A 27,852-nucleotide genomic window follows, 5' to 3' on the forward strand; every position below is an offset into this window, starting at 1 on the left:
ACTCCCTGGCCACAGCAGAGAGCTGGCCTGGAAGAGGGGCAACCGGGACAGGATCGGTGCCCCGACCGGGACTAGAACCCGGTGTGCCGGCGCCGCAAGGCGGAGGATTAGCCTAGTGAGCCACGGCGCCGGCCCAACTGGTCTTATGTGGGTCTCTTTTCTGCCTGGAACACTGGACCTCTATTCAGTGGAATACTTAGTAGAATTCCTGTTAGCATGCAAATAGAACATGAACATGATATTTTATAATAAAGTAGTGCTGATTGAATATTTTCTCATTTAAATGTCCCTATCAAACTACAGCAGAATCTGTGATACTCAAGTCAATATACTTAGTTATTTTAAAAAACACTTTTAAAGCCGTATAAAACTGCATTTATTGGGAGAGTTATGCCAGCCCCTATCAATTATTCATCTATTTATGAATTCATTCATAAATGGCACATACTATCTATTGACATTGTTCTCATTAGTAGGAATTACACTCATGAAAAGATACATATAATCTCTGCTCTCACAAATAACTTTGTTAGGAATAATAGACATCCAATTACAATTAAATTTGAGAGGCAAAGAACATTACAATGGAGAAAATACCATATTTCAAGGGAGAATAGAAAAATCTTGGAGGCAGTCCATGAGAAAGAGCTTTTAAATTTGTTTCTGATGGTTGATTCAGAGTTTCTTAGGTGAATGAATTACATTGTGGGTATGATAAAAAAGTAAGAAACACCATTAGTAAGGGCCTGAGGGTGAGAAAGAAGGTGGCATTCCTAGATACTGTTACAGCATTCCTTATATTTCTAGGACACCAAATATGGTGGGAAGTATTGATTGTAATAGTGGTGGAGAAGACAATATAGTAGAAAGGTACCAGATAAAAAGGAACTTGTGAACCATTATAACAAATTTGTATTTTAGTCATATTTTCTGTTTTCAAAAAATCAGACTGTTAACGTAGTGAAAGTGAATTATTACCCTCATAAATTTTGGTCAACACCAAATTCACAGACAGACATTTGTGGGGTGTTGCTTTGACTCAGGGTGAGAAAATATGGCTTTTGATAAGAGTAATGACAGCAAAGATGGAGTGAAATTTGAAGATGTGTCTGAAAGTGAATGAATGGAAGTGGAGGGTGAAAGAGGATAAAGGATGACTCCTGAGTCATCCTTGGACAAATGGAAGGATGATGGTGCCATTTATTGAAATAGGGGATGCTTGAGAAGAAGAAAATTTTAAAGGGGAAATCATACATCAGATTTTTCATGTCTGAATGTGAGTTGCCTGTGAGCAGTCCCAGTGGAGATAATTTGAAAGCAAAGGGCTTTTTTTTTTTTTTTTTTTTTTTTGACAGGCAGAGTGGACAGTGAGAGAGAGACAGAGAGAAAGGTCTTCCTTTTGCCGTTGGTTCACCCTCCAATGGCCGCCACGGTAGGCGCGCTGCGGCCAGCGCACCGCGCTGATCCGAAGCCAGGAGCCAGGTGCTTCTCCTGGTCTCCCATGGGGTGCAGGGCCCAAGCACTTGGGCCATCCTCCACTGCACTCCCTGGCCACAGCAGAGAGCTGGCCTGGAAGAGGGGCAACCGGGACAGGATCGGTGCCCCGACTGGGACTAGAACCCGGTGTGCTGGCGCCGCAAGGCGGAGGATTAGCCTAGTGAGCCGCGGTGCCGGCCAGCAAAGGGCTTTTTAGATTTGGAGTTGAAGACCAAGATCAATGCTAGAAACAACCATGAAGAAAGCTAAGACGGAAGCATGAAAATGTAGTTTGTAGATGCCAAAGAAGAAAGTGTTACATGGGGCCAGCAGTGCACAATGCTGCTGACTGTTGAAAAGTAATGAGCTTTACTTCCTCATCACAGAAAGGATTATTTAATACATTTCTTCAGCGGGTCAGAGTCGTGGGTGCTGTTGCTGTCCTACCCAGAGCCTGCTGTCTGCAGGAGCACTCAGCTCTTGGCTGTTGTGGTAGCTGGTGACACCTCCTGGCCAAACTCTTCTCTTGATAGCTATTCTCGGCACAGTGGAGACTTGTCAATCAAGAGACAAAGCCCCTTACCTCACCCCTATCCTCAAAACACTAGGCAATGATTGACCTTTGCTTTAAGGTGGACTTAATTCTGCAGTGCAAAGCCTGTTCCAGAGTTTCCTATGATAAGGCTGAATCCATTTCTACTGCGACCACAAATATACTAGCTTTTTCCATTGCTCCATCTTGCTTTTCCAAACCCCTCAATAAATCAGTTGAGCAAGAATCTCTAGCTTAACCTTGGCTAGAAAACCTGACAGCTGATTAAATTTATCTTTTTTTTTTGAAATTATGGTATTATCATCATGAGATAGGAAAATACACATCATATGCTGTTTTTTTCATAATACATATTTTCACTAACTTTTTGAAGACCTTTCATGGACATGAATTGCAAATTTCTTTGCTTCAAAATAACCTTATCTTTTAATTTCATTTTGAATGAACTCTTTGAAGTATTCTCATAATATTCAGCAACCCTCAACTACTAGGATCACTATAGGAATCATGTAATATTTTTAAAAGAGAGAATGGACATTGAGACAATTCTAGAGTTTCTTTGGTCTAATAGTTGCCTGTTCAATAGGTTTTTGAAGAGAAACAGGAAAATTTACATTTCATAATTTTAATTTAATAATATTTTAAGAAGAAACATTATGATAGAAAACTTTATTTTTCCTTTCCATGAAATTCAATTCTATTTTAAGTGTTCTATTCAAGGAGATACAATAAACTTAACATGTATACACAAGATAAGCAATTCCGCAACACGGCCAAAAGGGACCTGTATTCAGAGGAAAAAAGATACGTTGGGAGAATGCCCCAGCAAGGAGACAGCGTCTGAAGTTGACTTTGTTTTTTTTTTTTTACATTTATTTATTTATTTGAAAAGCAGTTACACAAAGAGAGAAGGATAGGCAGAGAGCAAGAGCAAGAGCGAGAGCGAGAGAGAGAGAAAGGGAGAGGTCTTCCATCTGCTGGTTCACTAACCCAACTGGCCGCAATGGCAAGAGCTGGGCCTATCCGAAGCCAGGAGCCAGGAGCTTCTTCCGGATCTCCCATGCGGGTGCTAGGGCCCATCTTCTGCTGCTTTTCCAGGCCATAGCAGGGAGCTAGATTGGAAGTGAAGCAGCTGGGACTCAAACTGGCACCCCTATGGATGCAGGCACTAAGCTTTACCCACTATGCCACAGCGCCGGTCCCTGAAGTTGATTTTGAAAGATGAGTTCAGATTTCAGAGATGTAACCGAGTTTACATGTGGCAAAAAAGACACAGAGAGAGGCAGAGAATAACAAGAACTCCAGGTTGCTGGAGTCTGTGGCATAGAAGAGATGATATCCAGACCCTGCAGATCTTCAGCCAATTTATCCTGGAAGAATCAAGTGCTAGTCAGGTTGTGGAAGCATATTGAGGGGGAAGCCCTTCAAGAATGATAAGAAGCCTAAAACTGCTAAGAAACAAAGGATGCTTTATGATCACCATAGAAATATTTTTGATTTTACAGTTGCAAATGTCATCACCTAGAAATATTACAGGGCATATCAATGCCAAGCAAAGGATTTAACTTCACCTAAGAAAGACAAAATAAAATGCTACTCTGTCTTTTTACAAGCTCACATAGAGAACTGATTTAGGAAGTTGTGGTGCTTGGAAAAGAAGAGACGAGGTAGAGAGGGAAAACACTACCTGCACAAATAACAATATATGATTATAGATAGTGTAAAGAAATATTTTTCATTATTTCATTAAATATAATATATTTCATTATTCTGGTCAGTGAAGGACGAGTCATTGTGCTTTCTCCCTGGCTCCCTCTTTAACTGGGATTGGAGATTTTATTTTAGATCTCAGAACTTAAGTTCAGTGTACTGAGCCTCAAAGTTGAAGAAAGACCCTGCCTCACTATAAGCACGGAATGACCTACAAAACAGATTGCCTAATGCATTTATATGCATATTTATCCTTACAATTTTTTCAAATATACCCCTGATATTTACTTAAGGTACATAACTCACTTGACACCATGCACATGATTTCAGCTAAAAGTTCTGCTCTTCTGTTTCCCTTGGTAACAGGAGCACCCAGTGGTGTTGACGAAATTTATTGAAGGAGCCCGAGAAGTGGAAATGGATGCTGTAGGCAAAGATGGAAGGGTAAGTGCTTTATCCTTATTTCCCCGTTCTTTTCTTCCCATCATTTATCTTCTTAGCAATCTTGAAACGTTTGCAGGTTACGATCATGACTTCTATAAAACAAGTCTCCAATAATATTGGAGAAGCTGTTCAGTCAAAAAAAATTAAAATTCACTGTCAATTCAGCCAGTATGTCATGGGTATCATATTTCCTGTGTTGAGTACTGTTAGAATTTCTCTTTGATGATATTCAAAATTAATTATTACCCTGTACTCATCATTTTTTCTGAATAGATCCTCTCATTTTCTTTTGTCTGTGGTTTTCCTTTTATGTTTCGGTAGATATAAAAACATCCAATACTTTTCTTTCTGAAGTTTCTAATTGAATTCCTGGTTTGTCTTCTCTCTTCATTTTCCACCATCCCCCCTTTTATTGAGCTAATAAAGGCAAAACTAAACAGAGTAGGGTGGGTAAGGATAATAACATAAAATTGGCTTACCGTATCACATCTTATATTGTGAATACAATGACAGCCTCTAACTTCAGAGAGAAATGAAAATGTGAAGAATGCTCTACTTTAGTTTGCTGGTTGTGTTAATAAAGCTTTTGTGACTTACCTTGAAATATAGGAAGTTATGTTTTAGGAGTCCATGCCATTTTATTTGCTTTAAGAAAAAATTATTAAAAATTAGCATTTATCTTCTATATTGCAATACCCCAAAACACTACGGTAGATGTTAAATCTTTTTCTTTTTCCAGAATAACAATTCAGCATAGATTTTTTTTTCTTTTTAGGTAGTAATAGTGTTTACTTACCATAAAATCATATAATCTTGAGTTTAAAAGTCTTTCAGAAAATTTATTCCAGCCTCCAAACCCTAAGGACAGGGATTTTTCTTTATAGTATACCTGGAATGTGGCTATCTGTTGGATTTTCTATAGAATACAATATGTGGTAAGATTTAATATTGTAGTTTTTTCTTTTTTGTCTTGGACAACTTAGGTATTCTTTATATTTTTTTAAAAATTTGTTTATTTACTTGAGAGGCAGAGTTACAGACAGAGAGGGAGAGAGAGGAAGAGACAGAGAGGGAAATCTCCCATCCGCTGGTTAACTTCCCAAAAGGCTACAATGGCAGGAGCTGGGCAGATCCAAAACCAGGAGGCAGGAGCTTCTTCCTGGTCTCCCAAGTGGGTACAGAGGCCCAAGCACTTGGGCCATCTTCTATTGCTTTCTCAGGCCATGAGCAGGAGCTGGATAGGAAGTGGAGCAGCCAGGATTCAAACTGGCACCCATATGGGATGCCAGTGCCTCAGGTGGATGCTTAACCTACTATGTCACAGCACCAGCCCCGGTGCTATCCAGAGCCAACCATCTCTTCCCTGGAAATCTCAGCTCTGACCTCTTAAGTTTAAGAAAATAAATTTAATCTTTCCCTTTAAAAAATAATTTAAGTGTTTAAAAATTGTGATATAAAGCAAGAAGAATGTGATTATACTTATATGGGAATGGGGAATAAAAGACTAGCCTCGACACTTTCGTACTTTTAAAAATAATTTTAAAAATTATTTATTAGAGAGCGTTTTTTCCTCTGATTCATCCCCCAAATGCCACAATGGCCAGGGCCAGGAGCCAAAACTGTGAGCCAAGAACTCAGTCCAGATCTCTCATGGGTGGCTGGAACCCAGTCATTTGAACATCAGAGACTCTAGAGTCTGCACTAGCAGGAAGCTGGAATCAGGAACCAGAACTGAGTATGGAACCCAAGTATTCCAATATGGGAGTTGCTTTCTTAACTGCTAGACTCATGTCTTTTTTTAAGATTTATTTTATTTATTTGAAAGACAGTGTTACAAAGAGAGAGGTAGAGACAGAGAGAAGGTTCTCCATTCACTGGTTCACTCCCCAGTTGGCTACAACAGCCAAAGCTGTGCCGATCCAAAGCCAGGAGCCAGGACCTTCCTCCAGGTCTCCCACATGGGTTCAGGGCCCAAGGACTTGGGACATCTTGTACTGCTTTCCCAGGCCGTAGCAGAGAGCTGGATCAGAAGAGGAGCAGCCAGGACTAGAACCGGTGCCCATATGGGATGCCGGCGCTTTAGGCCAGGGCTTTATCCCGCTGCGCCACAGCGCCGGCACCTAGACTCATGTCTTAACTGCTAGACTTAACCCCTGTCTTAACTGCTAGAATCAAAGCCTATCCTATCATTTGTATGTTTTAAATTACTGTGCTGTAAAGAATGCTGGTCAGTTGGCTTCTTTTGGCTCTGGAATGGCAGTTTATGAGCTTGCCCAAAACGTCTCTCACATATTGACCATGGCACATTAGCCTCTCCTCCTTTCTTTGGAAATCTGCCAGATTATTCATGTAATTTTTAAATTGTCATTCTCAGAAATGAGTGCAGTATTTCAAATATATTGTGATTGTGTCCGAACTTAGTAGGACCATTTTGCCCCTTTTGTAGACACCGTACCAAAAAATAATTGAGCTCTTATTATGTATCAAGTATCAAACCAAATATTTTATTTGTATTCTCTTTTATCATTTTATTCTATGACACAGGTGGCACAGTTGATCCCATTTTATTAAAAACTAAGACTAAGCAAGTTAATCACCTTGTCCAGGTCACAGAACTCAGAAGTGACAACAGAAAGATGTAGACTTAAAAATCACTCAGTATTAAGTAATTTAAAAATTTGATATGTGAATCTTCTATGCAATGTATCTAAGTCTTTTACAGCCACCCAAGTATTTTTCCCCACTCTCAGTCTCGTTGTCTCCCAAAGACACACATTTTATTAACATGTGGGTGTCTTCAAAAATTCATGAAAGGTGTATATCTTGAAAAACTATGCATAGATTTCAAAACTTTTGCAAAATAAACATCTTTTATTCCATTTTCCATGAACATGAACTTCCAAAACTTTATAGTGACTGAGACCATTGATTGGAATCTGAGAGATAAGTTTTCAAAATCCTAACTCAGTCACAAAGTAGGTACTTGAACTTGGGTTATTTATTCTTACTTTTCCTAAAGAGGTTAAGAATATTTTCCTCTCTCTGTCTCTCACTTAAACTTCAATTTACAGATCTGTTGATCAGATTCTCACAGGTAATCTTTGTATTCGTGCGCTTTACCTACTGTGATGGTCATTTCTCCCATCTTTTGTAGTGTGTAAAAAAATATAAAGTTATCTGCAATGCCTTCCAAATATTCCTATCCATTCTAATAAGATAATATGAGTTGGTTTGGTTTCCTATTTTTTTCCTGTTATTTATACCCCTGCCAACCAGGGGAAGAGTGCATTAAGCTCTCAGCTGCCCCTGGAGGCATCTGTCATTGTCCAGGGAGGCCTGGAAGTCTGTGTGCAGCTGTTTCTATTACTCTCATCTGAAACACAGCAAAGGAATTGGTCAATGCTTCAGGCATCTGTTAGAATCAAACGGATGGGTAAAGGAGTAGCTTCATTCAAGTAGATGCCTGACAACTCCTTCTACAATCTTCTATTGAGCAGGTCATCTCCCATGCCATCTCTGAACACGTGGAAGATGCAGGCGTCCACTCAGGTGATGCTACCCTGATGCTGCCGACACAAACCATCAGCCAAGGAGCCATTGAAAAGGTCATCATTTATAAATGAAAGTGGAAGGGAAACAGCAAAATAGTTTTTTTTTTTTTTAAAAAAAAGAAAAGAAAAAACTAGGTTGCAATGTAAGACATGCCCCAGGCTAAATTTAATGATGTGGGGGGACTTCCATGCTCTGAGTCATCTGAGTGTTTTAAAGATAGCAATCTCCTTCCCTATTCTCTAGAGTCTCTTTGGTTGTATGCTATCTAGGACAGTGGTTCTCAAACTTTAGTCTGCATGAAAACTACCCAGGGAGCTTCTTAAAATACAGATTGCTAGGTTACACCCCCGTACCTAACCTCCAGTTTCTGATTCCATAGTTCTGAGTAGGACCCTAGAATTTGTATTTATTAAAAGAAGTTATTTGAAAGTCAGGGTTGCAGAGAAAGAGAGAGAGAGAGTGAGAAAGAGAGAGAGAAAGAAACAGAGAGAGAGAAACAGATGTCTTCCATCCACTGGTTAACTCCTCAGATGGATGCAACAGCCAGGGCTGGACTTGGCTGAAGCCATGAGCTTCTTCTGGGTATCCCACTTGAATACAGGGACCCAAGCACCCAGAACATACTCCGCTGCTTTCTCAGGCCACTAGCAGGCAGCTGGATTGAAAATGGAGCAACCGCAAAACAAATCAGCACCCTATGGGATGCCATTGTCACGGTTTTACCAGCTAGGCCACAATGCCACCCCTTAGATTTGTACTTTTAACAAATTCTTAGCTTTTGCTGCTGGTCTAGGGACCACATTTAGAGGATTATCACAGCTGGTGAGTATGCATTCAAGAACCATTTTCAGGTAAGCAGCATGAAAACCAGTGCTTCTCAGGAGTGATCAAACAGCTGTGTAGCAGTCACTTGAGACCTTTCTTGAGCCTATGCTTTCACTCTGCACTTATCCTCGTCTCAAACCAACACTTTTTGAAATGTCTTCTTCAACCTCTCTTTGAGAGCCACTCCTTAAAATAACTTGCCATAAAATTTGACTTTGCCTCAGTACTCAATGCGCAGAGTAAGGTGTCCATCAGAGCCTTTAATTTTAAATAATCTTTGAGAATGTTCTAGTAATCTTCAGGTATGTGAAGCCAAACCAGTTTTTACAGAAAGCATTTGCAATGATCCTGTCATTGGATTCCATGCAGGCATGTCTTGCTGGCTGTAAACTGGACTGCATTCAGAAGGTCTTGCTTTGTTCCCAAAGGTAGAGGGAGCAGGATTTTGTAATACCAGCAGCGTAAAAGAAGAAAGATCCCAGATTTCAAATGTCTAGTATTTCAGTTTCTCATGTCAGGAGACATGACCTCAAGAACTCAGATTTTTCCAAATCTCTCAGAACTCAGTGTCCTACAGACTCTACTTTGTTTTATACTCAATTAAGCTGCTGAACAACTCTTGTAAGTATAACGTGTGAGGATCTCTTGCTTCTTGTAATCAGTGCCCCCTCTTGGCATAAGAACCTCCTGGCTTTGGTTGGATACAGGCATTCCTATATGTGGCATGCAGACATTCAGGGCCTCCCTGCAGGGAAACACCATTTCCTTCTGACCATAATAGCTACCCTTGTAGAGTTTAGGGCAACAGAAAAGCAACATAAAGGAAATCTCCCTGGTCTCTTTGCAGTAGCATGTAATTTCAGGGTCTGCACCTCTCAGCAGGTAGGTCATTAGATTGATATAGAGTTTGGATGGCGGTTTCTGGTGCTGTGGCAACTAGACAGAAAGGATTCTATTTTGTCCTCAAAGAAAAACACGGGTACATAATTGTAGGTAGGTGTGGGCATTTGGCAGAGAGATAATCTTATAAAATTATTTATTCTTTCTCCTGTTATCTTGCTGTGATTATTTTTAGTACATATTATTATTCTGTTACTAGAAGCCTAATGGTGCTACCTGCTATTATTCTTATTCTTATCCTTATTTTTATTCTTATTCTTATTAATGTATGTGTGATTTTATGTAAAGAGAAATGAAAACAATCTAAATGTAAGGGGCTGTACCTTTCTGTTTGTTTTTTATGCTCTTCAGCTCTATGTCATTGTCCTTTTGCTATAGGTGAAGGATGCTACCAGAAAGATCGCAAAAGCTTTTGCCATTTCTGGCCCATTCAACGTCCAGTTCCTTGTCAAAGGAAATGATGTCTTGGTAAGAAATGCCAAGGTGCTTGAGAGGACATTGCCACTGTGTTAGGGTATTTTGGTTTGTGTTCCTCTTGTAATCTTCTTTGTGAACACCAGCCACAGAACAAGTGGGACCCCTGCAGAGGTTCATGTCTGAATGTGGGATGTTTTACAGCATATAATGTCTGCCTTGTTGAAAGGCACAGCCTCTTGGTGTCACTAATATGTCAGCCACAGCTTTATAAAGCACTCTGATCCACTGGAATGAAGATCGCTGTATGCCATTCACAGTATACTCTAGATAGATATCATGCATGTCTTCAACTAAATTCAATGTGTTGTGTAGTCATAAATTATATGTACCAAAGTTCTGCTTTACCCCTTACCCTGAGAAGAAAGCTGTTTTAGATACCATCTGCAAGAAAAAAAAATACTTAATTTAAATCAATAAGATTAGTCTTAATTAATTTAGTCCATTTACTTTAACCAATTAGCAACCAATAGTTATGCACCACTTTCAATGCAGTCATATGGTGGCTATGAAGACATATAAAGCTCAGTCTGTACTCTGAAAGACCTTTTAATTGAATGAGGAATAAGAGGAAGAGAAATTTGTAGATAAATATAAGGTATAGTACCTGCTAGATGGGTTGTACAAATGAAATGCTATAGGAGTTATAGAATAAAGAGATTATATTTGCTAGTGTGTGCATTCATTTATGTGAATACTTTTTGGAATATCATGTGCCTGGTCTGCAGTGGATCATTAAAGACTTCAAAGAAGATTTGTATGGTACTCTAGACTTTATAGAATATCTAGGATTTGACAATTTGAAGAAAGTATTGACAATATAATATACAGAATATCATATTCTAAGTGAAGAACAGCACATTTTAGGAGATGGTGAGATCATTTTTCTAGATAAATAATAGAAAATAAAATTGGAATGTAATAATGGGGCCAGGAAAGTGACAAGAGAGAATGAGTGTTGAGAGAAAGACAAGAAAGAAACGTATGTTGAGGCAAGAGGATAGAGGACCTACAGGGACTAAGTTTGATCCCAGTGGAAATCCAAGGAAGGCTCTTCAGTAGGTGTGTTATCTGAGCTGTACATTATGCTAAATCTGTTGGCTGTATGTAGGAAGGGGATTAGGGAAAAGGGATGGATCAAAGTCAGAGTACAAAGATACTGACTTAAAGCCAACCATTTAGAAAAAGTCCAAGCAGTGCAGAGACAAGTGCGATAGCAAAAACAAGAACTGGTCACCAGTTAATAATAGCCAGTATCCAATGGCAAAGAGACTATTAATATTATTGTTACTGGCTCTCATCATTATTCTTCTTTTGAATTTTATCTTGTAAGGTGATTGAGTGCAACCTGAGAGCTTCTCGATCCTTCCCCTTTGTTTCCAAGACTCTTGGGGTAGACTTCATTGATGTAGCCACTAAAGTGATGATTGGAGAAAACATTGATGAGAAATATCTTCCAACACTGGAGAATCCCATAATTCCTGCTGACTATGTCGCAATTAAGGTAACATTTTCAAAAATCTGTAAATCATTTTATAAAGGCCAGTGAAATTAAAGGCACAAATTTGATCAAAAATCTTATGTGACTTCTAACTAAAGTGCTAAATTGAGAACTTATATTTCCTTTCAAAATAATACAATGAAATTATCCTTGGGCAACTTTATGAAAATTATGCATATTTCAAAAAATTTAAAAAATCACTTAGAATTGCATGGCTTCAAAACCAACTAAAAAAGATGTATAAGCAATGGTTGTAAAACTGACATACGATGGTGCTAGTTTAGTTGGTAAACAGAAATTCTGGAATATTTTGTTAGGATAAGCCTTGAATTGTGCCAAGTCTTCACAAATAAGTAACACTTGTGAAAGTTGCTGTAATTAGGGTTTGGTAAAATTCCTACTATCTTGGCTGCCTTTGTTTAGCTTATAGTTTCCTCAGTGACACAATTTTTCTATGAAAAATGGAAATAGAAGTTTCTTTGAATAGTGGTGCTTTAAGAGGTTATCAATTTGATGATAGATTTATCAAATGTAAAGTGACCAGAAAAATGTAAAGATAGTTCACTGATTTCATGTGTATATGTATATAAAATTAATACTTTGATTAAATTATATATGTTAAATTATGTGTGTGTGTGTGTGCTTTTTGAAGCTGCTTTTATCTGATTGGCTTCTGCATGGTGAACTTTAACCTCTAATTACTCCACTGGAAAGGCACTGGGATAATGAGCTATTATATAGATATATTTGATTTTTTTAGATGAAGCATCCAGTGAAATTGATTTATATTGTGTGATATATTTGGGGAACATATTTCTAATGCCTTCAAAAAGTTTCTAATTCTATGTTTAAGTGACCTCAGCCATAATTGTGCTATGGCTAACTTCTTACTTTCATAGTGGATATTTTTCCTTGAAGCTATGAATGAAAAAAGGTTATCAATCTTCCTTAAGTTGATAATTTAGGATGCCATGGGTTACAACACAATGAGATAGAATGTCATGTTTTATGGTATGGCTAGGGTGGTATTTTATTCCTAGAGACTATGACACAAACATAAATTGTTAATGCTCTTAAAAGGGATATGTAGTATTTTTTGTTTCTTTGAGACCAATAGGTTGTAGACACTGAAACATAATTGTCTAATGAAGATTTTAAATATGAACTTTAAATTCATTTTTCTTTATTTATAGACAGAAGGATATATACTTCTTAATTTTTCTTCTAAATTGATATGAAAAAAGTAATTCAAATCTTTTATAGAAAATAGAATTAAAAGATAGCTTGTTTTGGTGCAAAAAAATTAAAATCTATGCTTAGCTTTGAATAACATGCTTTTTTCTATTAGCTTTTGGAGGCACTTCATATGCATTGATTTCAAAAATTTGTTGCACCAAAACAAACTTATCTTTTGAATCTGTTTTCCACAATCTTGATGTACCTTCATACTGACATAATTTACCACTGAAAGTGATAGTGATGGGTGGACATACATTTTTTGAAATGTCCTCCATCTTCCAACTTACTTCTTTCCTAGTTATCATTGTATATAAATCTTGAATTTTTAAGGTCATCTTTTTATTATCAATCTTAATAGCCCTAGTGAAGCAATGGGTATCAACAGATGGAGGGATAGGGAATCTGGAGACAAGAATATATAATACCTTGACTGAGATGACTCAGTGAAATGAACTTAAGCTAGAATTCCCATGACAACTCTGAGGAGTGCCAGAATCAATACAAGAATAGTCTAGACCAGATAAACGGACATATGCAAGAAATAAGAACTTGGTTCTTTGTGAATTGCACTGATAAAATAAATGTAAAAGAGTCACTCCCATGCTTTAGTTCATAGGAAAGTTCTGGGAAAAAGTGTCTCAAACAGAGTGTTTTTCAAAGCTTTAAGAGGTGTCAACAGCAGTTTAATGTCTCAGAAGTCAGCTTACAGACAGCCGTTTCTGGCAAGGTGACTTGTTGCAAGTTCAAATAATCATAATGAAAAGAGGAATGTTCCAAAATACTATCAAAGAAAAAAAAAATGCGTTTGAACTCTGTATTTGGGGAGTCCAATGCCCAATAGACTTTGTTTGAAATCATTCCAATAAGAATATGTGTAGGGCAGATTAGGAACACTAGTCTAGACTGGTCACAGGGGCCCTATTTACAGACATAATTTGTGATTATTTAATCCAAGATTTTAGCCAAGAGCTCAGGAATTTCTTGGAACACTATTTTAAAGCTATTTTTCAAATCAAATGCTTGGACCAAAGAGATTTCTTACGTGTCTAACATAGCCTAAATGGATCTTGTGAGAGATGATTCACTAAGTATATTTTTCTTATTTTCTGCTTCTTATATGTTTCTCTCTTGTATTTTTCCTTCCTGTTATTTCTGACAGGCTCCAATGTTTTCCTGGCCCCGGCTGAGGGATGCTGACCCCATTCTGAGATGTGAGATGGCTTCCACTGGAGAGGTAAGTGGGTTAATAATCCATGAATATTTTCACTAAATCTACTTTGAAATCTTTGGTTTTACAATCTTAGTAAAGTAAGTAGACTAGTAAGTAGTAAGGGAACACAAAATTCTATCAGTTAAATCTCAAAGGCCTTAAGAATTTTATGGCGAAGAAAAAAAATTACTTCTTTAGAACAGAATCTAAATTTTCATTTATATTTTAACATGGGAATATAATTCATGTATTCCTTTCAAATAAATCCCTAAACATCTACATAAATCTCTTCTTGTCTTTCTTTTTACTTTAAAGTCCTCAAGTCTGTAATAGCACCTCATTCCTCCACCTTGTTACCATGGAAATTAGATCTTTGAATTTTTACTAGCAATGTGTTGAATGGCTGCATTAGAAAGATCATAGGTGTAAATATTGTGGAACCTTCAGATAGAGGCAGGATCGTGTAAAGCAATCTTAACCTCTTGAGGATTATCTAAAAACTATAATGGAACTGGCCACTGGATGTCCCTGTTCACTTGTATTGGTACTGTATCTGCTGAAGGTTTCTTTAAGAATGTGAAATGTGTTTCTGTAGAAAGCTGTCAGATTCTAGAAAGTTCTCTACATGTCAATGTCAGGACATTTTATGAATCACCTAGCCCTTGACAGACGTGTGCAACCTTCAGATTCTCATCAGTGCACATTGGAGTGGCAACATCAGACCAGGCGGTGTCATGGTTTCCTCTTGGTACTAAGAAAAACCCGAAAGTGGAAAATATTTAATTGCAACAAATACATGATATTTTATATGGTTGCCTGGTTACAAGCAAGATCTGTGAGGAGAAGCCAAGCCTGACAAAATGCGGGCAGTGAAGAACAAATATACATCCTGTTTGTATTTGGACTCGTAGGAAGGGGGACTCTTAGAACTTTTGTTGCTTCTTTTAAATTAATAGGCAAGAAAACCCAACTTTAAAATGAGTATACAACATTTCATTTCCAGGCACTATAAAGTGGCTTTCTTTAGGTTCTTCTTGAACCCATGGTTACTAGTAACTGGCTGTGTTTTCAGTTGGCCTGGAGTTCAGAATAAGGAGGAAAATATTTCCCCTGATGCCATCTGTTTTCTCTTGTGAGGCGAATTTATCTTCAGCGCAAGAAAACTCCTCAGGACTACAACCTTCAGTTGAGCACAGATGCATGCTGTTTTTTTAACCCACAATGAGCATTTTAACCAGTCAAGTTCTGGATAACTAAGACGTAATATTAACCTCAATAATCCATTATTGGAGTTGTTGAAATATGAAAAATATGAAAAGAAAAATTAGAAATTTAGCTTTCATTTGTTGTATCTATTTTAAAGTATTAAAGAGGTACTTCTTTTGTTAGATTTGTATTCAAGCGTGATGATATAAGGTCTGTTTCATACCTGAAATAAAAATAAGAATTCTAACTTAGTGGAATCTCAATTGTGCATCAAAGATACATTTTAAGTCTCAAAGGGGGCTTGTGGTAGGATAGCTGAAACCTCTAGCCCCTAATCCTAGTAAGAAACATTTTCTTAGAGGTAAAGTAGGGCTGGTAGTCCTAATCTTTAGTGGAAGAGTTGACTACGTTCCATTATTCTGTACAAAATTGCTGAAATCTCTTTTAATGTCACACAATGTTGCACTTAGGTTAGGATTGCTCAATTCCTCTCAGTAGACATTGAGACCCATTAACTTGGTTAATTAACCCATTAACAGGTTAATATTACTTATTAGTTATCTAGAACTTGACTGGTTAAAATGCTCATTGTGGGTTAAAAAGCAGTATGCATCTGTGCTCAACTGAAGGTTGTAGTCCTGAGGAATTTTCTTGCACTGTAAGGGAGTCATTTGCTTAAAGGATGAATTTAAGCCATGAATGTTGTTTACTATTATGGTGGATCTATACTTGTTCCAATTGATGATTTGCATTGCAGAGCTGATTCTCATCATGTTCAGATGTGGCCACTGTTCAATAGCTATGGTAGCAACTTCATTTATAGTTTATATTGTATCACAGCTATGCTAGATGAAGCCACTATGTTCCATTACATTGTAGGTTAGTTTGGAATTGTTAGTTTGGAATTAGTTTAGAATTGTGTTGTTATATATGGCTGTAGCATTTAGGACTAGTAGTGGGGTATTTTGGTTCATTTTAAGAAAATAATCGTAAAAGATTACAGGTTCCTTTGAGATTTTCATGAAATTATTGTATTTTTCAGAAGGCCATCAAACTGTATAAAATGATGCCTAACCAACTGATCTGCTACTGACCTATGAATTCATGTACAGCTGCATACTATATATGACATATAGTGTTATTTAAGCATGAGTCTTTTATTTCAACTTGTATTTAATAAATATAAATTTCCAAAGTACAACTTTTGGATTATAGCAGCTTTCCCCCCATAACCTCCTCCCACCTGCAACCATCCCATCTCCCACTCCCTCTCCCATCACATTCTTCATCAAGATTCATTTTCAATTATCTTTATATACAGAAGATCAACTTAGTATACAATAAGTAAAGATTTCAACAGACTGCACCCACACAGACACACAAAGTATAGAGTACGGTTTGAGTACTAGTTTTACCATTAATTCTCATAGTACAACACATTAAGGACAGAGATCCTACATGGAGAGTAAGTGCACAGTGACTCCCGTTGTTGATTTAACAATTGACACTCTTACCTATGACATCAGTAATCACCCGAGGCTCTTGTCATGAGCTGCCAAGGCTATGGAAGCCTCTTGAGTTCACAAACTCTGATCTTATTTAGACAAGGCCATAATTAAAGTGAAAGTTCTCTCCTCCCTTCAGAGAAAGGTGCCTCCTTCTTTGATGGCCCGTTCTTTCTGCTGGGATCTCACTCGCAGAGATCTTTCTTTCTTTCTTTTTTTTTTTTTTTTTTTTTTGCCAGAGTCTCTTGGCTTTTCATGCCTGAGAAACTCTCATAAACATGAGTCTTATTAACACTTGGAAACTTACCACATTATGGACCAGAAGCTGTGATTTGTAACAAATAACTCACAGCAGAATCCATTTTGTTGCTCTACTGAGTATTGTTGGTTAGAGAAAGAATTGCTTATTCATTCATTATGCTTAATTAAAAACATAAGATACATCAACCCTGGCCAGCCTTTTAATCCCTGGATTCAGATTGCAAGGTCTTTGAGCAATGTCAATAAAATGTAGAGAAGGAGTCTATGAGTAAATTCTTTTCATTTATATTTTTGTTTGTGTTGTGATTGGGTTAGAGTGGTTGACTATTATCTATTTCCTCTATTTTATTTCGTCTTTAAATTCCACACAGGTGGCTTGCTTTGGTGAAGGTATTCATACAGCCTTCCTAAAGGCAATGCTTTCCACCGGATTTAAGATACCCCAGAAAGGCATCCTGATTGGAATCCAGGTATGTGGATGTGACTGTGTGTGTGCCTATGATCACATGCTTTGAGTGCCTGGGAAAACAGAAGGTTGTTATGCTTAAAAAACATGAGATTTGTTTCACAGTCCACTGAGGCGAATAGTGACTTATAGTAAGAATGGATATTTGATTCCTGTTTGTTCCCAAAGTTTTACTTTCTGCTGTTGCAGCAACCAGTAAAAAAATAAAATAAAATACAGAAAGAACAATAGGTAGTGAGAGAGTATTTGTTCTGAAAGGGATAGGGATTCAGGGTACCTCAAAAAAAGAATCTTTCCTATTCCTTTATTTTGTGTTTTTATATGTTATGCTATGGATATTCTCTCTCTCTCTCTCTCTCTCTCTCTCTCTCTCTCTCTCTTTCTATCTCAGTCTCCAACTTAACCATGTCTATAATATCTAATATCCATCAGCCATCCCATAATTCTAGCAATCTCTGGATACCTCCATCTAGATGTCTCAAATTCAACATTTCTCAAACTGAAGTCATATCTGTCTTCTCCTGGCCACTGCTTCTTCCTCTTTCCTTCCCTCCATTGAGTCCTTCAGAAAGACTACTGAACATCAAGGTTTTAAAACTGATGAAGACAGAGACAAAGGACTTGAATGGGCATTTTTCAAAAAATGGAGTTCAAATGGCCAACAGACATGAAAAAATGCTCAGCAGCACTAGTCATCAGGGAAATGCAAATCACAACCACCATGAGGTCTCACCCCTCACAAGTTAGATTGGCTATCATACAGAAATCAGCAAACAAAATATGCTGGCGAGGATATGGGGACAAAGGTACTCTAACCCATTGTTGGTGGTGGCAGTCATTGTGGAAGACAGTATAGAGATACCTCAAAAATCTGAATGTAGACCTATCATAAGATCCAGCCATGCCACTCCTGGGAATGTATGCAAATGAAATGAAATCAGCATATCAAGGAGTTATCTGTATCCCCGTGTTTATTGCAGCTCAATTCAAAATTGTTAAGATATGGAATCAACCCATATGCTCATCAGCTGAAGACTAGATAAAGAAATCGTGCTATTATGTGTGTGTGTGTGTGTGTGAAGGAATACTATTCAGCCATAAAAAATGAAATCTTGCCTTCTGCAAAAAAATGGATGCAACTGGAAATTATTATACTTAGTGAAATAAGCCAGTCCAAAAAAATTCATATGTTTTGCCTTGATCTGTGATAACTAACAGAGTACCTGCAATTTAATGTATATGAGTGGAATTGAAATTTTGAGATTCGATAATTATTTAGCCCCTGTCTTTACTGTTTAGGAATAGTGTTTTTTATTTTATTATTATTATTTGTTGAATATGTTACTTAGTGTAGGGTTAATCTTATTGTTACAAAATAAACTGAAATAAGCAATAAAGAAGGAAGGAGGAGGGAGGGTGGTATCATGAGTGGGAGGGAGGGTACAGTGGGAAGTACTTCCATGCTCCTAAACCTATATATATATATGAAATACATGACATTTTTCACCTTAATTTAAAAAAAAAACTTACTGTCAGGATAAAAGAGAATACAGAAGCATTATTTTAGAAATTTTCTCACCCTGACATTCCAGGTTGGAAGTTCTTGATAGGCAGTGAATTTGTGGACCTAAGAAAGTCAGATATTATGACAATTTTTTAGTATGTTATTATTTGATAAACTTTCTAGGACAAAACAGAGCAAGATATTGATAAATAAGCAGCTTATACAATGAAAAGAGCATTATTGACTTATTATTAAAAGGAAAATGTAATATTGGAGTAAAATGGCAGACTGGAAAATTCTATTAGCCCTTGGAGTGAGTTTTGCAAGAATTTACACACGTTCTGTTCTGTTTATAAGTTCCCTGAAAAAGGACTAGATGCTTCCCCACTGGTCATTCACTTTCATTTGATAATAGGAATTCTGGGGCCCTATAAGAACTATGGATAGTATTATATCACACCTCTGCTGTGCTTTTAATAAACTCACACCCTGCATGCTTACATAAAAAAATCAATAAAAATATAATTAGAACAGTTCCAGGTATTCTCAACCTAGTGGGTGATTATTGTAGATACTATCTCTATAGGGTGTCTTAATACAAGCAAGACAGATACTGGAGACTGTATGCGTACTAGCATTGGAGAAGTTTCTGCGAGCAGTCACTTGAGATTTTGCTTCATAAAAGTGCTAGAAGGTCAGTGGTGAATAGCCAGAACGGAGACTAACAAGATGACTTGTAATCGTGAAGCTTAATGGCAGTTTAGAGACAAATCACTTCATATGAGAGACTCATCACATTATAAGTGGGTACTAAGTATTATTAAGTCCCAAGTAAGAAACTATGTGCCCAACTTCCAGTTGTGCTTAAAGTTTAATGTGAGACCTGGGGGCATTCAGAGGAGACCATGCCCTTAGTTCTCCTCTTCACAACTAATCATAATAGTGCTAACATTTAAAATACCAGATTAGGAAGGCAGTGATGTATAAAATTGTGCTTTGTTTGGTTCTAGTGCTGCAGGGGAATGTGAGGCAAAATTAATTTGATCCCTGTGAAGTATTTGTGTGATTTTGGCATCAGTGAACAGAATTTTGCTTTGTAGGAAGAAAGGGTTTTATAGGGAAAAGGAGTTTTCTTAAAGCAGAAAGGATCTGGCTATTGAAGTTTTACTTCTCAATACATTCTTATTGTTTTTAAGAAGTCAGTGTTCCAGCAGCTTCATAATTTGTTGCAAAGAACCACTCACTCTGTACATGAGTGCACAATGTTGACAATTAAAAATGTATATATTTGAATGACAAGGTCAAAGACTAAAGAAATATTTAATAACGTCATACTTGACAAAATGCTTATAGTTGTGGCAAAATTAAGGAACAAGACTCCAAGCCTTTAGGAATAAATAAGAATCAGTTTTCAGGCCTATTTTAGACAGGAGGCAAGGGGATCTTGCCATCCTCGACAGTTAATGCGGAACTTTTCCATCATTATATAAAAGATGTCCATTCATAGAGATTTTAAAAATGCTTAGATAAATTGGCCGGCGCCGTGGCTTAACAGGCTAATCCTCCGCCTTGCGGCGCCGGCACACCGGGTTCTAGTCCCGGTCAGGGCACCGATCCTGTCCCGGTTGCCCCTCTTCCAGGCCAGCTCTCTGCTGTGGCCAGGGAGTGCAGTGGAGGATGGCCCAAGTGCTTGGGCCCTGCACCCCATGGGAGACCAGGAGAAGCACCTGGCTCCTGCCATCGGAACAGCGCAGTGCGCTGGCCGCAGCGCGCCTACCGCGGCAGCCATTGGAGGGTGAACCAACGGCAAAAAGGAAGACCTTTCTCTCTGTCTCTCTCTCTCACTATCCACTCTGCCTGTCAAAAAATTTAAAAAAAAAATGCTTAGATAAATTGAACTGAAAATAAAGCAGAATATACTAACTAGAGAGGTAATTGCTGTAAAATCACTGGATATCTTCATAGTTAAACAAATCCAAATCTAATCTCAAGCTTTTACAAAGCTTCATAGCATCTGCTGATAAAGTGGTTAGGATTTTATCCTTCAGGGTAACATTGTACTTTTATAAAAGCATTTTATTTAACATAATCCTCCTTGGTCAGAAGAACTCATAAACTTGTTCAAGTATGTAAAGCTACAACTAGAAAGGACATAATGTATGGCAATCTATGGGTGTATTTCAAAATATTCATGGAAAAATGAAATTAAAAGATAAGCTTATATTGGTGCAAACATTTTTCAAATCAATTCATAGTTTTTCATAATATACATGTTCTGCAAACCTTATGAAGACCTCTCATAAATAGAGATTAGTGCTAGAAATACAGTGGAAGACATCTAGTTGAGGGTGAATTATGTGATGAAGTTCTGAGAGAGGAAGTCCTCACTGTATTTTTGATTTCTTAGAGTAATAATCTATTTACTATGAGGTTATGTGAAATTTACTGACAGAATGACATTGACAATTAGTACTATTTTAGTTAATTTGTTTTTCTTATTCACATATGAACGAGGACAGAGATCAATATCTATCCCATTTTTTTGAGTTAAAGGTCTTTTTAAAAAAATTTTAAGACTTATTTATTTATTTGAAAGTCAGAGTTACAGAGAGGCAGAAGCAGAGACAGAGAAAGATCTTCCATGCACTGGTTCACTCCCCAAATGGCTACAACAGCTGGAGCTAAGCAGATCCAAAGCCAGGAGCCAGGAGCTTCCCCCAGGTCTTCCATGTAGGTGCAGAGACCCAAGTACTTGGGCCATCCTCTGCTGCTTTCTCAGGTGCATTAGCAGGTGGAACAGCTGGGACTTGAATCAGGGCCCATACAGGATGCTGGCACTCAGGCGGCACCTTTATCTGCTGTGCCACCATGCTGACCTCACGGTCTTGTTTTTTTCTATACTTTCTGACCCTGACCCAGTGTCTGTTAGGAGCTGGAGGATTTGATGTGGATACCTTAACTCATTAATTTTGCATAACAGGTTGCAAGAGAAAACTGAAGAAATATGGAGTAATAGGAAAAGAGACTCAGTCAGGCAATATTTGTAATTATTTTTAGAAGCTGAATAAACATTTTAAAAAAGCTTTTACTACTAACAAATGTCAACCAGTTATCAAAATTTAGTAAGTATACTATGTTTGTGCACCAAATTATTATTTCTCTCTCTTCCTCACTCTAATCATTTTCACATTCAGGCTTTTTTTTTTTTTTTTTAATGTCCCTCCACTCCTGCCATGTTAAATCCCAAGTGTTAAATTACCTGGGAAATTTTAAAAATGCATAACATCAATATTAACTAGGACTTAAGAGGCAAAAGAATGGAGGTTTAGATTTTGTCCCAGGATCCTTGTCAACTTAACATGTCTTGCGTTTCTACCAAAAGGTTTTCTGCATATCAAGGCATTTCTATTGTTAATAAGGGCACAAAGCAGGTTTATGTGGCAACACAATCATCCTTGATCTCCCTGCAGTGGTTCCAGCTCCCTTTGATTTCATAACAACTTATTTTTAGCTGCTATGTATAGGCAGTCTGCCTTGTTTTGAAGTTTTCTGGAACATCGCTAACAATAACTGATTTGCTCTAGAGTAGATCAAGAGCACTCACTTCCTTTTGCCATCTGATTGGGCTATTCAGTGATGCTCGTGGAGTGGCAAGCACCCACCTGACATCTGCGTTTTCAGCCTTGCTCAGAAACACAAAGCAAGCATTTTATTTGAAAAGACAACTCCAAGTGACATGAATAACCTTTCGTCTTCAATATGGAATCGTTAGGGACAACCATAGAGTTGTCAATCCAGACGCCCCTGTAGACTCCTCAGGCATCACAAAGCATTAACTTGGCTTTCTTTTCTGTAGCCAGAACTTGGATTAATGTGAAAAATAATCACTGGAGGAAATATATATATATATTTCATTTTAAAGGATTCCCTTCCTTATAAACATTTCTACAAGAATAAATCAGCTTGTACTTTTCACCTTTAGTAACAAACGGCTTCTTATACAGGTATTTTCAATCAGCTTTTAAATCTGAGGCTACTCAGATGCAAGCTGACAGCTGTAATTTCTTTTTGTAGAGAGGCTGTTTTATGTGTCACAAGTGTTCAATACATGTTTGATAGGAGTTTATAATGTGCTTATGGAAGCCAACACCCTAGACCAGAAGGCAGACTAGTTCCCTGGCTGGGAACTGCCAATACTGTCATGTCGGATATTTATCTTTTCCACTTGGGGGATGGCATGAAACAGCTCCATAATGAGGTTCTGCCTGTTATCTACAGGTCTTGGAGGACTTGCTGACTTATTTTACTTTAAAACAATGAAGAAAAAAATATTACATTCTAGTACTCCTCCCTCAACATTTTTCATTGTGACTTTAGCCAAAGTTAATGCGTTTTGACCTTGAATTACAATGAGTGAAGTATCCATTTGTTACTCTCTATGTCCTCCCATTATTAATTTTAAGCCTGCATCAGAAGCACCTGTAGGGTTTATGAAGCTATAGATTTCTTGGATCCCCTCCTGGAGTTACTAATTCTTGATCTGGGGTGGGGCCCACATTTTCATATTTTAAACAGATTCACAGGTGACACTGACACTGTTGGCCTGGGAACCACAGTCTGAGAAACACTATACTTTTTTTTTTTTTTTTGACAGGCAGAGTTAGACAGTGAGAGAAAGAGGCAGAGAGAAAGGTGTTCCTTTTTCCGTTGGTTCTACCCCCAAGTGGCTGCTACGGCCGGTGTGTTGCAGCTGGTGCGCTGCACTGATCCGAAGCCAGGAGCCAAGTGCTTCCTCCTGGCCTCCCATGCGGGTGCAGGGCCCAAGGACCTGGGTCATCCTCCACTGCACTCCCGGGCCACAGCAGAGAGCTGGACTGGAAGAGGAGCAACCAGGACAGAATCCGGCGCCCCAACCGGGACTAGAACCTGGGATGCCGGCGCCGCAGGTGGAGGATTAGCCTAGTGAGCCGTGGCGCCGGCTACACTATACTTTCTGAAATGACATTTTAGAAACTAGCATAAAAGTCATGGTGCTACTTATTGTAATCACATATCATTGACTTTTTTTTTTCCTTTTTAAAGAAGGAAAAAAAGTCTGCCATATGAGTGGAAGGGGCCCAAACTCTTGGGTCTTCTTCTACTGTTTTTCTGAGGACACCAGCTGGGAGCTGGATCAGAAATGAAGCCACCTGGACATGAACAGGCATTTATATGGGATGCCAGCGTCACAGTGGCAGCTCTACCCACTAGGACACAATGCTGGCCCCTCAGTGACTTTTTACGTTTAAGAGATTGAGAATAGATAGTTCAATGCATTGTCAATGTAGCAATCATATGTAAATCAGTCAGTCAGTCAATAAATATTTGTTGGGAACCTTTTGTTAAGTCTTATGTGATACGGCGTTTATTAAAGTCTGTTTTGTGTTTAGCAAAATGTCATAATGTAATATTCCTAAATAGTGGTACTTAACGGATTAATTAATTTTGCATACTTCATGTATATTGAAGAATTCAAATATGCAATCTAATTCAGTCCCATGTTTTCCAAACAGGATGCAAACTTGAACATATGATTGTTCTATTCTGCATAACTTATTCTTAAAGAGACTACCACATATCACATTAAATTGTCTGAATATCACTGTTATTTTCTTGTATTTGTACTTTTTAATATTTATGTCTAGCTATGAGCTTCTTTCATCCAAACTCATTTGTTCTTGTTGATCCTAAGTAGAAATGGAAAGCTACTATCCTGGGCATGGTTACAATTCGTGTTCTAGAAGACGGTTGTGAATAACCTCTGAGCCTGCCTTAGCTGAGATTCATCCAGTTGCATTTATCTTTTCTATTTGCCAATAGTTTCCTCTCATAAAACTGCAGTTCTGGGATTCAGAGGGCAGAATCTGAAAGAATTTTATATTTGAACATAGTCTTTGGGGCCTTTTCCTGGGATTTAGATCTGTTCTCAGAGAGCCTCTACAAGTCAATATTAGGAGGCTTTCTGCACTGAACATTACCAAAATTGTGCAAGGAGTTTGACATGTTTTGTTATCACAATTCTTAGTTTCTGACTCTGAAATAGGATAATATTCATGATTTGTTTCTACCATCACTAACATGTTTGTAAGCAGATTGCAATATATTTGTTTAAGTAGTCAACTTATGTCATCTATTTAAAAATGTTTACAAAACTAATGAGCAAAAATGCTCCCATTTAAAGAAGAATGGATATGCTTTTGTTCTCATGTGATTTTAAATATTTGATTTAGCTCAGTTACATCCTCATATTAATAAGGTCAAGGTCAGCATTTGATATTTGTTTTCTTTCAATAACCACGGTCTTGTAAATACTAGATCTTGGTTACAAGAGGTAGAATAGGGGCTGGGAATCTCTGTTGGCAAGTGGCAGGGTCCAGGGAAGCTAGGACCTGTATGCTAGGCAGGTCTAACTGGGGTCCTAGGAAGGACACAGCAATGAGCTATACCAAGATATCGAGGGATGGCTGTTAAACATATTGCAAGTTAAAATTGCCACTCTGGACACCTGCATCTATCTTGGAGTGTCTGGATTCTAGTCTTGCCTCTGTTTCTGATCCAGCTTCCTGCTAATGCACACCCTGGGAGGCAGCAGATGATGACTCACATGTGTGAGTCCCTGCCACCCAGGGAAAATGTGGGAAATTTCCCACCCAGTGGGAAATATGGATGGAGTTCCTGGTTCCTAGCTGTGTCCTCGCCTGGTCTGGCTGTTTAAGGATGGGCCTCTCTCTCTCTCATTTCCTTTCTATTTCTGTCTTACTCTGTCACTCTACTTTTCAAAGAAGTAAAAGTAAGTGCAGAAACATGAAAAAAAAAAAAACATCTAAGCAGTAAATCTGCATACTAGGGAAATCTGCACAGAAGTAAAATGCATATATAAAGAAGGGAAAGTTGGTTTGGGCTGCATTGGTAACAGTTGGATTTTCTGGGATCAAGTCTCACCTCTGTAGGTCTCTTGCCTCCTAGGTTTAGAAACAAAGATGCTGGGTAGAAGTTAGTTTTTGAGAGGCTGAAAATAATAATTATGTGATAGTTAACATTTATGAGAACTATTAATGGGCCAGTAACTGCTAAGCTATAGTACTAGCACTTTAGTAGTGTTTACTTATAATTAGCTTATTGACCACTCCCAGCGCTCCTATACCAGATACTGTTACTATCCCCATGTAGCAGATGAGGGAACTCCATTGTAGGTTATGTTACTAATGGCAATGCAGGTTGGCAAATTGTGGAGAACACTATTGTCATCTCTGATTTAAAAATGACCTAAAGGTTTAAAGGCTTTTACTTTTTTTCAGCACACACTGTTAATGGTCAGTAGAGCCAGGATTTCTAATGCAATTTAGTGACTCCATTTCATTCTTTAATCACAGATATTAATGCCTCAGAGTAAATTCAAACAATTGAGTTACAGCAGGAGCCCATGCATGTGTTCCTAGGACATAGTGGAGTTATTGTAGGGGCAGTGTAAAGGTGGAACTCAGCAATTAGGGCCAGGTGAACAGGCCAAATAGTAAGATTGACATGGTGGGGAATTCCTAATCCAGGTGTCTTATAAATTCTCCCTGGTCAGAAAAAGAATCCATACAGAACTGAAGTAGATTTAGACCTACAGAGACTAAGTAGATTAAACAGAGAGGGTGGGGGGAGGATTTGGGGCTAAGGTAAAAAAGGAAAGAGCAAGACAATGTGGAAGGACTTTCATTTATACTAGAAAATAATTGAGAAGTCATACTCAGTATAGGAGGATAAAGGGGTAAGGCTGGTCAGTAAATATAAGACACCCAGCAACAGTGCTAAAAGGGAATACCATACAGCATAAGACAGAATAAGGAGCATTGTGTATCCAGAAAGTGATTTTTGTTAAATTCCTTTCAGCAATCTTTCCGTCCAAGATTCCTTGGTGTGGCTGAACAATTACACAATGAAGGCTTCAAGGTATGTTATGTTAATTTTTAAGTGGTTTTTGGTCAGCATTGAAATCTTTCCATAAAACAAAATATTTCAGACATTTAGGAAAGGAAATAGCTCATGATATGTCCTTTCATCCTGAAAGGTTTAATCAACTTTGTAATTTCAAAACTTGTATAGACTAAAATAATTAGAAAGTCTAGTTTTAAGTTTTAACATTACCAGAAAGTGAATAGAAGTTGCCAGTTAAAAACTTAGAAAGTTTAACATGTATAATTGGGATAAAGTTTCAGTTCATTTCCATATATTTTCTCTTTCTCCTTTCCTGTTTCTATGTAAAGTTACATTTATAGGCAAAACTTTGTAGTGAATTCCTGCATGCAATGTCTGGTTTAGCAAACTTATCCCCAAGACACAGGGTGGGTCTATCATGGGGCTTTTTGACCTGGTAACAGTGAATTCTCAGCTACAAATAATTTTATATTTTTCCTTTACAAAAGCAGTCACAATTGAGGTGGTTAAATTTTTTCTCACTGCAAATATTTAAAAAATATTTAAATAATCCTTGCCTCCAGAATCTTAGTCCCTATGTATCCACAGCACCATCTTACTGCTCATGTTCAGTGATTTCTTCTGCTTTATGTTTCAAATGGCATGTGAGCCCAGCAAGCTTTCTTGACTCTTGGAAGCCTTCCCAGTGACCCAATAACTGGTCTTTCCATTTTCGATGCAGCTCTTTGCCACAGAAGCCACGTCGGACTGGCTCAACGCCAACAATGTTCCTGCCACCCCTGTGGCATGGCCGTCTCAGGAAGGACAGAACCCCAGCCTCTCTTCCATCAGAAAGTAAGGACTGGACAGACTGTTCTCTGAGTTAGTCAAATAGAGGATTAATTTGTGCAACTAGTAGGATATGGCTATTTCCCATAATCAAATGCAGGCATTTTGAAAGTCCTCTTAGCTAATTTAAAAGTGAATAAGTTGTTGGAAGATAGTAATGTTTTACTCTTGTGAGATTACTTTATGACTATAGAACACACACTGTCACATATGTTCATGGTGATAGGTAGCATCTT

The 27,852-nt window shown here is 37.9% G+C and overlaps 1 protein-coding gene across 1 annotated transcript in view; it reads left to right on the forward strand.

Annotated features, from left to right (window-relative positions):
- The window catches only part of CPS1 (carbamoyl-phosphate synthase 1), a 138,499-nt gene that overhangs the window by 107,530 nt on the left and 3,117 nt on the right, over positions 1-27,852 (forward strand). The window contains exons 29-36 of the mRNA XM_062191022.1: positions 4,106-4,183; positions 7,681-7,788; positions 9,839-9,928; positions 11,268-11,438; positions 13,834-13,908; positions 17,228-17,326; positions 26,744-26,803; positions 27,510-27,622. Of these exons, the coding sequence (XP_062047006.1) occupies positions 4,106-4,183; positions 7,681-7,788; positions 9,839-9,928; positions 11,268-11,438; positions 13,834-13,908; positions 17,228-17,326; positions 26,744-26,803; positions 27,510-27,622 (794 nt within the window). The remainder of the gene's footprint in view (positions 1-4,105; positions 4,184-7,680; positions 7,789-9,838; positions 9,929-11,267; positions 11,439-13,833; positions 13,909-17,227; positions 17,327-26,743; positions 26,804-27,509; positions 27,623-27,852) is intronic.

This window comes from Lepus europaeus, chromosome 1, assembly GCF_033115175.1.
Source record: "Lepus europaeus isolate LE1 chromosome 1, mLepTim1.pri, whole genome shotgun sequence".
Classification (NCBI taxonomy): domain Eukaryota; kingdom Metazoa; phylum Chordata; class Mammalia; order Lagomorpha; family Leporidae; genus Lepus; species Lepus europaeus.